Source organism: Phascolarctos cinereus, unplaced genomic scaffold, assembly GCF_003287225.1.
Source record: "Phascolarctos cinereus isolate Bilbo 61053 unplaced genomic scaffold, phaCin_HiC Scaffold_3;HRSCAF=262, whole genome shotgun sequence".
Classification (NCBI taxonomy): Eukaryota; Metazoa; Chordata; class Mammalia; order Diprotodontia; family Phascolarctidae; genus Phascolarctos; species Phascolarctos cinereus.
Genome location: NW_027555736.1, coordinates 188,909,753 through 188,925,024, shown reverse-complemented (window position 1 = coordinate 188,925,024; position 15,272 = coordinate 188,909,753). Strand labels below are relative to the sequence as shown.

At 42.4% G+C, this 15,272-nt stretch overlaps 1 protein-coding gene across 4 annotated transcripts in view; it reads left to right on the top strand.

Moving 5' to 3' along the window:
- The window catches only part of FRMD5 (FERM domain containing 5), a 359,815-nt gene that overhangs the window by 327,203 nt on the left and 17,340 nt on the right, over positions 1-15,272 (top strand). For all 4 annotated transcript variants that reach the window (XR_013485409.1, XM_021009212.2, XM_021009210.2 and 1 more), the window contains exons 8-10: positions 5,001-5,089; positions 8,954-9,017; positions 9,491-9,582. Coding sequence is in view for 3 of the 4 variants with exons in the window: in XM_021009212.2 (XP_020864871.1) it covers positions 5,001-5,089; positions 8,954-9,017; positions 9,491-9,582 (245 nt within the window). In the remaining variant the exon portion in view is untranslated. The remainder of the gene's footprint in view (positions 1-5,000; positions 5,090-8,953; positions 9,018-9,490; positions 9,583-15,272) is intronic.

Below are 15,272 nucleotides of genomic sequence, written 5' to 3'. Positions count from 1 at the left end.
TAATTCCCACTAAGGTTATCTGAGCTCCCTGCTCTGTTCTGTCACATCTTGGCGCCATACCACATGGGCTCAGAGATGCCCATCAGCTGGTAGAGAATAATGTGTGGGCAGCTAGATGGCGCAGTGGATAGAGCACCGGCCCTGGAGTCAGGAGGACCTGAGTTCAAATCCAGCCTCAGACATATAACACTTACTAGCTGTGTGACCCTGGGCAAGCCAGAGAGAGAGAGAGAGAGAGAGAGAGAGAGAGAGAGAGAGCAAGAGAATGATGTGTGGCTACACTGGCCCAAATCCCACTGGAGACTATTACTCTACGGACTAGGGTACGTAACTCTTGGCTCCCTTTCCTTTGAATATAGCTATGGTCTCTGCCCACCTTGTTTAGCTAGTAGGAATTCTAAGTGCCCATAAATTAGTATTTCTAGACTCCTGCTCATCTCTCACATGGCCCCCACCCCTGTGCTCTTCACATTGAGCCCCCAGATGTATGGTTCCCCTACCCTTGTACTGTTGAGTGTAAGAGATGAGTAGCAGCAAACTTGGTCTCATCACTCACTAGAGCCCCTCTTACAATGTGCCTTCTCATACGCACTTTTATTTTGCTGCAAGGAGAGCTGGAACAAGCCCTAGCACTTTGTGTAATAAATACAGATGATTTCTATTAACAGAGAGGCAATTACTGGGCCCAGGGAATCTGGGGCATGCGGCCCTAGGGAAGGCAGAAGAAGAGGAATCGTTTTGATAATTAAATGAGAGCAGAACAACATTTTGGCTGAGCTCTCTTCTCTCAAGCTGATTAAGAAACAGTTGCCCATCCTGATCACACTGACTTTTTCTGCCCATGTTGTCCTTGTCTAGGCCAGAGGAAGTTGAGGAAAGTGCTACAACTCTCATAGAACAAGATTGACTTTTGGCTGAGGTACCCAATATGGGACACTGGATCTGTCAGGGGGGCGCATGTGACTTTTTCTCATTTTTAGTTTCTACAGAAATGGGATCTGGGCACCCCCGGTGATGGCCACTGAGTGTGCGTCCCCGCTCTCTCCTTTGTCCTCTCCCCCACCATGTCAAGCCAGCAACAGCTAGGGCAAGAGTGTTTAGCTCTTGAGAGAGCACCTGAAAACCCAGGGAATGTCACCTCCTGAATATAAAGCCTGAACCTGGAAACCTTTTAACGCTGAGCTCTCCATGACGGAGATAAAACAGCGACTATGTTCCATTCTGCTGTGGGCTGCCTATTTATAGCCCAGATCTCACTCCTTTCTCTCCAGTCTGTTGGATTCAAGGCTTGAATATAGTTAGGTGATGTGTCACTCTTTGTGTGAGAGAGCCTTAAGGTTGATCAGAGGCGTGTGGTTTGTGACCATTCACCTTTGTCTCACAAAAATGAATTTGAAACTAATCTGAGTTTGAACCCCTTGCTAGAGATTCGGTCTCTTTGATCAGGAAGATGAACTCCTGTACCATGTCTGATGGCTTTCTCTCAATGACTTGTGCTTCTCCTGTTTGGTGACTGTGCCTAAGATATAGGGAGAACTACAGTTAAGAGATTATAATAGTACATGTATATATATTAAATATATATATAGTACATGTACTATGTGATACTATATATGTGTATGTATGTGTATATATATACATATATATATGTATGCATGTGTATGTGTGTATATATGTGCATACACACGTATATGAGGCAGCAGGATGGCTCAGTGAATATAGCGCTAGGCCTGGAATCAGGAAGGCCTAAGTTCAAATCTGGCCTCAGACACACTAGATCTGTGACCCTGGGCAAATTTCTTAACCTCCATTTACCTTAACCCACTTGGAAAAGGAGATGGCAAACCACTCCAGTGGCTTTGCCAAGAAAACCTCATACGGGGTCACAAAGAGTTGGACATTACTGAATGACCGAACAACAATATATATTTAAATATATATTATAACACATATTATATATTTATATTTATGTATACACACATCCCATTCCTGCACTAGTATATATTAAAAATTATGTGGCTATTATCTCCTATCTTAAAATGCCTTCCCTAACCCAACCCCGCAATTTTATATTTTTTCTTATACTGCATGTAGGTTTTAAGATAGGAGGTCGTGTGGTACTATTGTGAGAGCACAGGATTTGAACTTTGCATGTGACTTTGGACAAGTCCCTTAACCTCTCTAGGCCTCAGTTTCCTCAACTGTAAAATGAAGAAGCTGGATTAGATAACCACTTAGATCTAGCTCTTAATTCTGTGATTTTATCATAATGCTATTGTAAAAATGAATTTCATAATGTTCCACCCTCATGGCTCCGTTCCATTCTAGGCCTCTCAGGTTTTCCTGGACAAATCCCCTCCCCACCTTCCATCACTCAGAATCATGACTACTTTCCGTGCACCTGCAACCTTAGCTTTCCATTCTTCTGTTCTCTCAGCAAGCAAAATTAAAAGGAAAAACAGCAGTCTTTTCCCAAAGGCATTTACATTTGTGGGGAGCTCATCTAGTGCCAGCAGCTAGTGGTCCCTCAGCATCTCAAGGACAGTCACCAGATGGAAAGACAAGCTACGTGCACCTTTCTCCCGGCTGTGGCTCAGTAGAAAGAGGTTCTGGTTCTGGGATGAGAGGGCTTGGGTTCAAGTTCTTCCAAACCCATTTGCTGCTCACTATAGTTCCTTCTTCTGCATTCCTGTTCGCTGTGAGCATAGCCTTTACCTTCTGGGTCCTCACGTAAAGCTTGTTTCCCTAGATCAGAGCTTTACCTAAGTCTGATTTCTCCCAGGAAGCACTTCTTGAGCCCCCATCTATCCCAGAGGGTTGTTCCTTTTAAGGAAAAATTTGCTGACCAAGCTATACCTAGGAAACCTCTGCTCCCTAATTTCTACTCCTCACCCAGATGCTCCCCCCCCGACCCATATCTCATGTCATGGGATCAAATATTTAGGGCTGGAAGGGACCTCAGAGATCAGTGAGTCTAAACTCATCATTTTACAGATACATAAACTGAGGCTGAGAGCTGTTAAGTGATTTGCTCAGGATCACACATCTAATAAGTGGCTGAGGTAGGATTCAAACCCAGATCTTTCTGACACCCAGGTCCAGCATTATCCACTAGACCACACTGCCTTCTCTACTCTTCCAGGATTATGTTTAGGTCAGATGCCTCTTCAACAGGAGCTAGTACATAGATATTGATAACAGCAACCACAAGTGATAATAATTGGAAGGAAAATCCAGCCCTGTGGCTTTCCAAGTTTTTATTCAGGTTATTTGAAGCAACAAGAAGCTTTTAGATTTATTCCATCACAAAGTGATCACAGACTCAGCTCCTTGATGTACCCATGGGCTGAATACTGCTTTGCTGGTGGCCCGGTGATTGGGTCACAGTGAACCCTGATTGTATATGTAATCAAATAAGAGGGTTAATGGCAATAATAGCTTGTTATCTGATACCTGAAAACCATACATTTAGTTCATCCAGCAGGCCCAGACAGCCACGCTCGTGGTCTTGCCTGTGCATGGCAGAGTTTCAAAGTGAAGCTGTATTCTACTGGAGAGAAGGAACCCGTGGGGAATTCCCAAAGAAGAATGATTGTGGGTTCTAGCCAGAGTCCCTTATGGCTCCTGTGACTGACCAGGTGTAACACTCCATGTGGAATAAAGTAATAATAGCTAACATTCATATTGTGGCTTTAGGATTTGTAAAGTTCTTTGTACGTGGCATCACGTTTGAGTTGATTCTCAGAGTAACCCTGTGATGTAAGTTATACCCGTTTTACAGATGAATAAACTGAGGCAAACAGCAGTGAGGTGATTTGCCCAAGGCAAGTCACACAACTAGTATCAGAGGCAGGATTTGAACTCATATCTTCCAAGCCTGGTATTCTTTCCATTACGTTGCCAAGTCACATTAACCAGAGATGCCACCTCTGAGTGAGCATTAAGAACAGCTGTGGCCCTCTAAGCTCGGAGCTTCATGATCCCTGTCTCCTTATTTGGGGGTTTTCTGGCCACTGGCCCACATAACACCTCCCTGCATGTAGTAGGTGATTAATAAACATTATTGAATGAATTTCTATCGGACCAGACTATAGTCATTGGTGAAAGCCCCCATATCATCCGAGCTGACATTTATATAATGCTTTAAAGTTTGTAAAGCACTTTATGCACATTATCTTGTCTGAGCCTTATAACAACCACCCCTGGGAGGAAGCTACTATGAATGTCATCCCCATTTTACAGATGATATAGCTGAGACTGAGTAAGGTCACTTACCTGTAGTCCCACATGGTGCTGTGAAGCCTCATAGAAATCCTGGTTCCTGGAATGAGTTTCTGATCAATGCCCCCACCTCCTTCACCAGACCCCCAGTAGCCTCACCGTGACATGTCACGTGAACTGACCAGCAAACATAACCTTCAAGACTGCCCCTGCCCCAGGACCACCAAAGGATCACCCAGCCCCCTACCTGGTATTGCCCTAGCGTGAGGGCACCACTATCCTCTCCACCTCCACCTTGAGCGTCTGCTGGATTCATTGGCTTATTCTTCTGTCTGCTGCTGAACATTGCTGAAAGAGTCCAAGCCCATGAGGGCCCCACATTGCCACATTTCTTTTTTTTTTTTAATTTATTTTATTTTCAATCCATGGAACAAAACAAGCATTTCCATAGCCCAGTACAATAAAAAAATAAAAAAAAAGATGATAGCACACGAAACCACAAACCTACCATGTAAAACTTGCTGTGCCCTCCAAATATACAACAAAGTTATCACGTAAATTTCTTTTTCTTTTCCTTTTTTTCTTCCCCCCCCCATGGCTACCATTACACACAAATGGGGGGGGTGTAAAATTATTCTGCATATATACTCCTGTTTATCAGTTCTTTTTCTGGATGCAGACAGCTGCCTCTGTCTGCCCTGCCTTATCTCCGGGAGGATGTCGTGGCCATCCACAAAGCCCGCATCACCATGATAACAAAAGGTTTCATTGTGTTTCAGGATGTGTCAGGGAATGCTGCATTTCTGGCCTTCACTCCCTTTGGGTTTGTGGTTCTGCAAGGCAACAAGAGGGTTCACTTCATAAAATGGTGAGTGTTTATCATTCCCAAATAGGGTCTTCCAATCTCAGCAGCAGGGGAGGGGGCCCCCGGCACCTGTCTCCTTTCCCTGTGGAGGGCCAGAAATGATTCAGATCATTCTCCAAAGTGGTTTTCACAGATGTAACATTTTTAGGCCACGGTCTCATGAGGAAGTCTGATTCCTCCAAAAGAGATTTGCCTAGGGCCAGTTTCACTAGAGACAGACGGGGTATGAAGCTGCTAGAATGAGCTGGACGTCTGAACCTGGGCCCTGGGACCCCAATCAGATATGAAGGTTTGTCTAGGTCACTAATGGGGAAGAAGGAAGGGGAGGCTGAAGCTAAGAATAGAGAAAGCAAGAGAGAGTCACAGGAGGTCCACAATATCCTTTATAGCAATGAAACTATAGAGAGAACCAGGAGCTTTGGGAATTGTCTCTCTTTGAGGCCACAGCTACAATTAAGTGACTTAACTTAATAGGCCAGTCTGGCCTGTCTCAGCAGGCAGGTCCCTAACTCCCTCACCCAAACTCCTAACCAGTGAAGGAGATCTGAGCCAGATGGGAGCAGGGTGCTGACTTTTTGTACAGGCAGAAGCTTCCCCATTGCCCCTGCCAAAAACTCCACTTCCACCCCTAGATCTGTAGCTCTGATTCCTTAAGGAGAGGGGCCTGGTGGGGGCTCCTGTCCCAATTTTAGCTCTGTTGCAGATGGGCTTCTCTGAAGCTCACTCTGCTTGGTCCCTAGAAGGCTACATTCCTTCCCTCAGAATGACCATCACCCCCAGCCTTACTGCTGCTGCCTCAGTTGTGGCCCCAGTGAAGCACCCACCTCCCAGTTCTCCGTGCCTCTGGGGCTGACCACTCTCTTCAGCTCTTTTGTGTGTCTTCGTTCCTGTGTCTGGCTCCTGGGGGCTGACAGGGGTCAGATTCTGCCTTATTATGGTGGCAGGTCCCCAGCCCTGTGATGCCACATGGGCTTTTCCCCAGGAACACCATGCAGCTGCCTTCTCTCCACCTCATCAGGGTGTGGTCCCGTGCTGATTAGCCATACTCTGCATGGCCTCTTCCTGCTTCTCAGCCTACACAAGGGAGTCAGTAGGCAAGCTTTAAGAGTGAGCACAGGAGGCATCTAGGTGGTGCAGTGGATAGAACACCGGCCCTGGAGTCAGGAGGACCTGAGTTCACATCTGCCTTCCAACACTTGACACTTATTAGCTGTGTGATCATAGGCAAGTCACTTAACCCTGATTGCCTTGCAATAAATAAATAAAATTTAAAAAAAAAGTGAGCACAGAAAGCAAGCAGAGCCACGCCCAGGCAGTCCATTCCTCAGTTTGCTGTCCTTTTCAGTCTACTAAATAGCTTGTGGGAAACTTGAACCTAGCGGGTATTCTCTTGCATTATTATAAAGGCTAGACCACTAAGCCCCCTCAGCACTGCCCTCCAGTGAAAAGGTGATGCACCTTCTTTCCACTGAATGATAGAAACCTGATGGACAGCTCTGAGCACCCACCAAATCATTTCTCTGCTCTCTGCCAGCCTGCTCTCCCGTTCCCCAGGGCAGGATGTTCACATGCAGAGGCCCGGAACCTGTGTACACAAAACCATTGCCTGCTTCCTTCTTTTGAGCGAGCATGGCGAGAGGTCAGGGTTTCTGCTCAAACAAAGGGAGACTTTTTTCAAGGCAGAGAATGAGCCCTATTCCTGTGGGTATGAAGGTCCTTCGGGACATACCTCAGGGTCTATATTTAGAGCATAGGCAAGGCTTCAGCTTTCCTGATGGAGGGAGCAACTCCCTGCTTGAATGCCTTTGGATTATGTAGTTTTGATGGAAAATGTAAGTTCCAGCTCTGCAGACTAGATTATATTATGGCATTTTAAAGTTTGCAAGGCACTTTACAAATGTCATGTCATTCGCTCCTCACAACAATAGTTTAAGATAGTGCTGGTATCATCCTCATTTTACAGGTGAACAAGCTGAGGCTGAGAGACCTTAAGTGACTTTCCCCAGCTCTTGTATATCTAGTAAATGTCTCGAGTGGAATTTGAACTCAGATCCTCCTGATTCCAAGTCCACTGCTCCATCCACTATACCACACTGCCTTCCTAGAGTCCTAGCTTAAGGGGTCTCAAATTAAAACAAGCAGACCACTTGAAGAAGGGGCTTCCCTTCCCTAAATTATTCCCAGATCCTCAGAAGCAGTGTTGTTCGCTCCTGAATTTGGAATCCCTCAGATAACCCGTTCTCCATCCCTGCTTCCTCCAAGGAGGATAATCCCAGCATCTTCCGTCTCCCTCACCTAGTTAGTAGATGTCACTTTGTCACTAACCGATGAGGGTTAGTAGCCTCACTTCGAAGACAGAGATCCTTTTATCTTCTTTTGTGACTGGTGACCAGTGTATTTGTCTATAAATCAGTCAGTTACCACTGACCTCGTGTGTACGAGAGCAAGAAAGAAAATGAGAAACAGAAAAGCAGCATAGTAAGGCTCAGAGAGTCTCACAGCAAAGCTGATGGGCAGATGCTCTGAGTTATACTCCTGGTCTAGTCCATGATTGGACAACAGTGAACAATAATACCCCTCTCTATATCCCTCAGATTTTTTCCCTCTGCAAAATAGGTGCATTGTTCTCATCTTTTCTTTTCCCGTACCCTTTGGTTCTTAGGGTGTCAAGGGTGCGTCTGGAAAGAATCAGTAGAAATCTCTCTACAGATTACAGGGAGCAAGAAGCCAGTGAATTAAGTTCTTTGTGTGGAATTAGTCCATAGAGGATCTGAGTAGCTGGACGATAAGGTCCCAGATAGCAGAAAACACACAACTCAGTTCAGGAAGACAGCTGTAATAGGAAAGCATAGGGATGCATGTGGTGTAGCAGGGAATGAGAAGCAGCTGGATTCCTCAATTTAGCTTCCATCACACTCCCTGGCACCCACTTCTAGAGCTATGGCACTCTTTTCCCCCTTTGCTAAAGTAAGCCAAACTAAAGAATAAATAATTAATTGATTGAAAATTTTAAAATAATAAAAAATTAAATAAAATTAAGTAAGCCAAACTGAGAACAGTATTTGAATATGAGGTCTGGATCATTTAATGTACAGTAATCGTATTACTTCTTTTGATGTGTATTGCGTCCCACCGGTGATGTGCCCCAGTATCCTGTTTGCCTTTTTCACTGCAGCCATACACTGGGCTGATGGCTCCAAGGATTTTTCTACAATAGCCCCTAAACCCCTTTCCCGGTCAGTACTCTGCATGACTGTTCCATGTAATCTGTACTCTCTCTCTCTCTCTCTCTGTCTCTCTCTCTCTCTTTCTCTCTCTCTCTGGTTTGTGGTCCCCTCCCTACCCGGATTGATTGTTTTACATGTGTCTGCATTAAACTGCATTTTCCATCCAGTGGCACAGTCACCTGACAGAAGCAGCTCGCTCAGAGCCTGGTGGCCCTGTTTTGTCATTATTTGCTGTATTTGGAACTCTGGCCTCATCAGCTAACTGTGGCATCTGACATTTGATATCCTCATCCAGATATAATGCACCTGTGTTATGAACCAAGTCCTGCAATGACCCCTGGACACTCCACCAAGAACCACTTTCCATCCAGAGATGTTTCCCTTTTACAGCCACTGTTGTTGAGCCTGAAATCCTTCTCTACCCCTCCCCCCATCCCTTACACTTTGGTTGAACAGAAAACTGTGGATTGAAACTGTTCCAGTAACTGTTCCTTTAAACACACTGCGCTGCTGTCTTGTTTCAGTTCTGAATTTGGCTAAAATTGTGTCTGTGCCTGGATGCTCCTCCAGTATAGGCAGGCTCTGTCTCCACAAGGTTCACCTGTCAGGCTGGTGACAGGTGCTCTCCTTATTCTTGTAGGAATGAGGTGACCAAGCTGAAATTTGAAGGAAAAACTTTCTATTTATATGTAAGTCAGAAAGAGGTGAGTGGCTTCTTCTTTCTCTTCAGGAAGGGTTTGGAAGCTGGGGTGGCTGAAACTAGCCTGGATTGTACAAGCCAAGTGGTCCCTACATGGTAAAACTGAGTCCTAGCACCAACATGGGGTTTCTGGGGCTAGACGTAGAGATTTGTATGCTGTGTACCCTCACTGGTTTTGCTGATAACACCCCGAGGCTTGCTACAGAAGATCCTTAGTACAAGGTCTTCTATACTACAGGGGAATTATTTTATTTCTTTTCTGGAGCCCAAAACACAGAATCTTCTACAAGCAATTCACCTTGGCTCCTTGTTGGCCAAGGACTGAAAACTCTGGTTTGGTTTCTGGCCATTAAGACAGACTGATATTGATTCTCTAGATTCACCTAAATTTTGACCTTTCCCCTAAATGTCCTGGTCCACCTTGCCCATTTGCTTTCCTCCACACTCAGTTGTTTCTATGTGGAATTTTTGTTGTAGGAAAAGAAAATTGTTCTTACATATTTTGCTCCTACACCAGAAGCCTGCAAGCATCTCTGGAAATGTGGAATAGAAAACCAAGCCTTCTACAAGTGAGTCATCTTGGGTTGATGATGCTTTATTGGAGCCAGAGTCATAACAGGTATTTCTAAAGGAAAAGAAGACAGACTGGTAATAGGAGAAATGGGCAAGGAAATGGCCTTTGGAAAACCCAGCCACCTATTTTGTATAACTTTGGTTCTGAGCTTTCAACCCTTGACCAAGGGCAGATATAGGCTGCCTGGTTGCATCTATAACTAGGTCTTTTGGTACCATTAAGGTGGCATTAGGTGTCTTGGGGCCTGTTTTAAAGGTCAAGAGTAATGCCTTTGGGATTCATTATAGCACAGTCACCCCTAATTAGTCTGCTCTGGTTTGACCTTAGAATTTCCCCTCCCCAAAAAATAAAGGCCCTTCAAGAACAGAACAGTTCTGGAGTTTCTCAGAGGTATAGTGTATTTCAAGAGAATCCCAGGGGATCTAGAGTAAACCATGACAATTTTTGACCCTTATGAACCATTCAGAATTTCTGGAATCATTCTAGCTCTCCCGGAGAATCAAAACACACTCTTATCCACCAGGGCTACTGCAATCCTGATCCAAACCATTGGGATGACTAACTATATTGGCTTTGGGTCTACCACATACTTTAAGAATCACTTTGTTAGAACTAACTCCATTATGTTCAATGTTGACCAGTACTAATCCCAAAATTGTATCAGGGCTAATGATACCCCCCATGAGAAGTCACGTGGAGGGGATACTTGTATACCCCCCAAGAAGTTAGGACTAGTGTTTTTCTTTGGTTAAGTCAAGTGGTTGTCTTAAAAAAAATATCAGAGAACTAAGAAATTTCCCATCTAGAGAGAGGGGAGATACCAGGTAAATTATGTTTCACAGAAACTCTTGGTCTGGTTTAAAAATAGAATGCAATATCTTGTGTTTTTTTTACAAGCTGCATTTTAATCAGGAAGATACAAGACAATGTATGTACTGTGTTCTTCCTGGGAATGCTGCCATCAGCAGAGACACCTGCCAGGCAGGCTTTCTCATTCTGTTCACCTGAAGGGAGAGCATAGTGTTGCTTGTATGGACTGGGTTGCATCCAACTCCCTGGGGAAGAGAAAGGAACTCATTACCCTCACAGGATCAATGACACTTGCCCACTGCCATAGGACTCCCCAAAACCACTTGCTCAAATTCATAGAGCTAGTAAGTGCCTGAGGTGGGATCTGAATTTGGGTCCTCCTGACTCCATGTCCACCACTCTTGGTAGCAGAATAACTGGGTCCCCTTTGGATCCACCAGAGCAGTAGTACATAGAGCTGTTTCTTACTTAGGCTTTTATTTTTTCTTTTGCTGTAAATGCTCAGTTGTGTCTATGCATTTGGCCAGAGGACCAGGGATTCTTGAAAAGTCCAGTATGAATACCACATTGGTGCGGTTCCTATGTACTCTGAGGCACCAGCCCAGTTGGTTTGTACCAAAGAGGAGATGCATTTGTCTGCTGAGAGGGTCTCCACTGATCAAGGAGGGCCAAGGAAGATCGCACCTCAGAACAGCTCAATAACCTTTATCCTAAAGTTGGCAAAAGGCTCTCCAGCTGGGCTTCCTTGCGGTATTCTCCTCCTCCTCCTCCTCTCAGCAACAACAGACGATAGAAGACTCTTCTGCCATCTCTTTTCAAGAGAGTATAGTATATTCTCCCTACTGTTTTTTTCTTCTCAGAAACAAGTGGCAGTAGAGAATACCCCCTGCTCCCATTACCTAATTCCTGCCCAGCAACAAGTGATAATACATAGAGTTATAACAGCATTAACTCAGTTCTGAAATCTCTCCCTTCTCTTATCTTTCTGATTTCCAACTCTGGATCTTCTCTGTGAATGACCCCACCTCAGTTTGTGATTAGTTACCAAATTCTTATTTTTCTATGATCAAGTAAGTTATATTCGCCTCATAATCATAGAACAGGGTGATTGTCCAAATTTCCCTAGATATTAATCTAAAAGTTCTCCAAAGTATGCTTATTCTCTACTTGTTCCAGTATTCTACAGCTTGTCATGTTCAAAAGAGCAACTACTATCACGGAATCAGACTTAATTGCAGCAACTGCTTCTCTTAGAACTCTTGAGTAGGCCGATGCCCCAAATAGTGAACTATCAAGAGTTATATGTTTACAGATGGTCTTTGACCAAGTAACGTCACCTCTTTTATTCTGGACCTTGTGTCCCTCTTGACAGAGCCTAAGATTCCGTTAACTTTATTTTGAGCTTCCATGACACATTGTTGATTTGTGTAGGAGATAGTATTTAATTTCTACAATCAATCCTCAACTTTCACAGGGGTAATATTCCTAGAAAATGGTGCAGAAGTAAAAAATGCAAGTGTTGATACATTGAACCTATGGGAAATAGGGGGTTATGTTCCTGTGACCAAAAAATACACTTTTCTGCATATAATTCTTTATAATAAAACTTTAATTGTGATAATATGTACTCTTCCTAACACATAAATAACCCATAAAATACAGTACACAAAATAAAATTGGTAACATGCAAAACATTTTTCTCCCTAATAATTCCCTAGAATTCTGTGACCTTTTGTGCTAACATCTCAATAAAAAAAAATTGATTTCAGGCAATATTCACTTTTCATAACACATGTAATCTATACTACCATAAATAATTTCCTCTTTTTTGTAGGTACACCAAATTGCCAATTCATTAACACCAGACACGTGGCTAACAATGGCCGTAGACATTCCAACATAAAGTTTATCTGACATCTTTACTTTCTCACTAGCTCCATCACTGACTTTGCATGTTTGGGCTTAGAGCTCAAAGGACTTGCACTATGCTTTGGGGGCATAATTATAACAAAAACTTGAGTTTTAAAGGCAAACAATGAAAATATGTAACAAGTGTAAGGGAAGCTCTTTACAAACGGTAGGGTGAACCAGACCAGTGAAGTGCAGAGTAGGATACCAGCCACCCCACCAACTTACATGCATCATTCCTCTCATTTTTTTTCTCTACTACACATAGCTGCAAATGTATGGAGTTGCCAATGCAAAAGTGAAAATGAGGTTACTAATAAAATCATGCAAATGCTTAAAGTTGTGAAAGTTAAACATGAATGTTGCAGATTGACTATATTTAGTTTTTGCCCATGTAGGTTATTTGTGCCCACATGGGTCTGTCTAAACATGACTTACAGGGAGGCAAGAATAGATATCTCTAGCATTTTCTCCTCCATCTTTTCTCCAAAGAAGACTAATTCCTGCCAGGAGGGAAAGCCAAAGATATGGACACTCTGCTCTTCTCAGAGACAGGGGGTGCCAGGCTATCAGCTCCCACAAATATGATTGGTCTGGGGGAAGTAATTTTTATGTCCAAGCTATGTCCTTATTTCTAACCTTTAACAGGAAAAGAAGGCCCCAAGCTGTACATCCAAGGCTTTACTCCCCACCAAATGCCAGTTGAACAATAAACACACATAGCAAATAAACCCATTTAACTCATTTATTGGTAGCAAAAAAAAAAAATCAGAGACAATACACAGAGAAGAATATATACTAGACAGTATAGAGTGAATGAGCTCTCCCCTTGAGAGAAAGATAACTTAGTTCAATCAAGGGAGAGTCCCAGATCTCACCGATGGAATAATTCCAACAAATTTTCTAGTGTAGTAAGCTGGGGATAAGGACATGATAGAGATGGCCAGTTCATCTGTATGTCAGCTTCTTCCCAGAGTTTTTCTTTCCCCAGAGCCCTAAAGGGAATTTGGAATAGTGTGTCTTCTCTTTCAGCACTAGAAGCCCCATGACCCTGGATGTCCTTTATCTCCAGCTCTTACCAACTTTGCCTGCCACTCAAGCCACACAGGCTTGGAGCATTGAGGAATCAATCTCCACCAGTGAAAAGAGAGTCCCATACAGTTGGTCCCATGAGCCAAGGGTTACCCTCATAGAAAGTCTTCTAAGACCAAAAAACCTTTTCACATGAAGTATGGTCTGGGAGGGACGAGATGGGGAGAAAATTTGGAACTCAAAATCTTGTGGAAGTGAGTGTTGACAACTAAAAATAAATACATTAATAAAATCTGAAAAAAAATTTAAAATAATAAAAAAGAGAAGGCAAGCAATATGATACCCATTATACATGTTGAAATCATGCAAAACACATTTCTATATTGACTATGTTATTTAAAAAAAAGCAGGAAAATGAAAAAAGTGGAAAACAATATACTTTAATCTGTATATATATATATATGTGTGTGTGTGTGTGTGTGTGTATATATATATATATATATATATATATATATATATATATATATATATATATATGTATGTATGTATGTATATTGTCTGCTCTCCTTTAACCTTTACTTGTAGAGTTGATTTTTGGAAACTGAATATAAGACTTTACATTTACAACTATTAAATTTTCTTACTAAAATCAGGCCATTATTCTGTACCTGTCAAGATCTTTTTGAATTCTGGCTTTTTCCTCTAACATGTTAATTATTCTTCCTAGCTTTGTGTCTGAAAATTCAATAATGGAAGCCTATGCCTTCATTTAAGTAGCTGATACAAGGTACTGAACAGCATATACCCAAAGGGAAAACCCTTGGTATACTTCACTAGAGTCCTCCTTCCAGCCAGGCTATTACCAGTTATTAATTACTGTACTTTGAGACCCATCATTCAACCAATTCTACTATCTGCTTTACTCTTTTGCCACATATTACTTTATCGTGATACATATTTCTCTATTATTTATTAAGTATGAGAGTTTTTTTTATCAAATGCTTTGCTGAAAATCAAGTATACTGCATCTGTTTCCCTTTCTGAATACTCACAAACCATTCTTTTAATAATAATATGTTCTAGAATTTTTGCCAGAAATTAAAATTAGACTGGCTGGCCTATATTTTAAAGAATCTATCATCTAAATTTTTTTTAAACTGTGGCATTTGCCTATTTCTAGAACTAGGGCACCTTTTCCATTCACTGTAGTTTTTCAAAGATTAATAGTGGCCCATAAAACTTACCTCTGCCAGTTCTTTCCATACCCTGGGATGTAATTCATTACATGAATTCATCAAAGGCTCTGTTACCCATCTCTATCTTGTGTTTCATCTCCCTGTTAGCAATTTTTTTCTATTCCTCATCCAGAGATTGTTTTCCTTGATAGAGAAAATAGAAGCAAAGAATTGAGTAGTTTTATCTTCTCACTGTTGTCCATTAGCATTTCCTATCCATCTCAAGCAGTGATCCTATTCCTTTTTTGAAGTTCTTGACCCCAACATAGCCAGAAGACACCCTTTTTGTTATCTTTAGCATTTATCCAAGTTTCTGAGTTTTTCATGCTTTTAATAATATTCTTTTATAACTCTACCACTCTTTTGCATTCATTCTAGGTTGCCCAGCATTGCTTCTTTATCCTGTACAAGTGTTTTTTAGATCCAGATTTAGATCCATTCTCATTAGCTATTTCCTCTTTCCTTCTTCATTCGAATTCTGTTTATTACACCAATTTTGTTCTTAAAAGCCTCCCTGTTCCTCATCCCCTGTAACATTTTAATTCACAGGACCCTACCTGTCCTTTTTCTGAACTCTGAAATCTACTCTTCCAAATCTAGCATGCATATCAGACTGTATCTGACTTTTCCATCTCTTAAGTGGCATGGCCAATTCCATGAAAGGTTCCCATAATTTCTAATTCAGCCACCATTTCCTCCT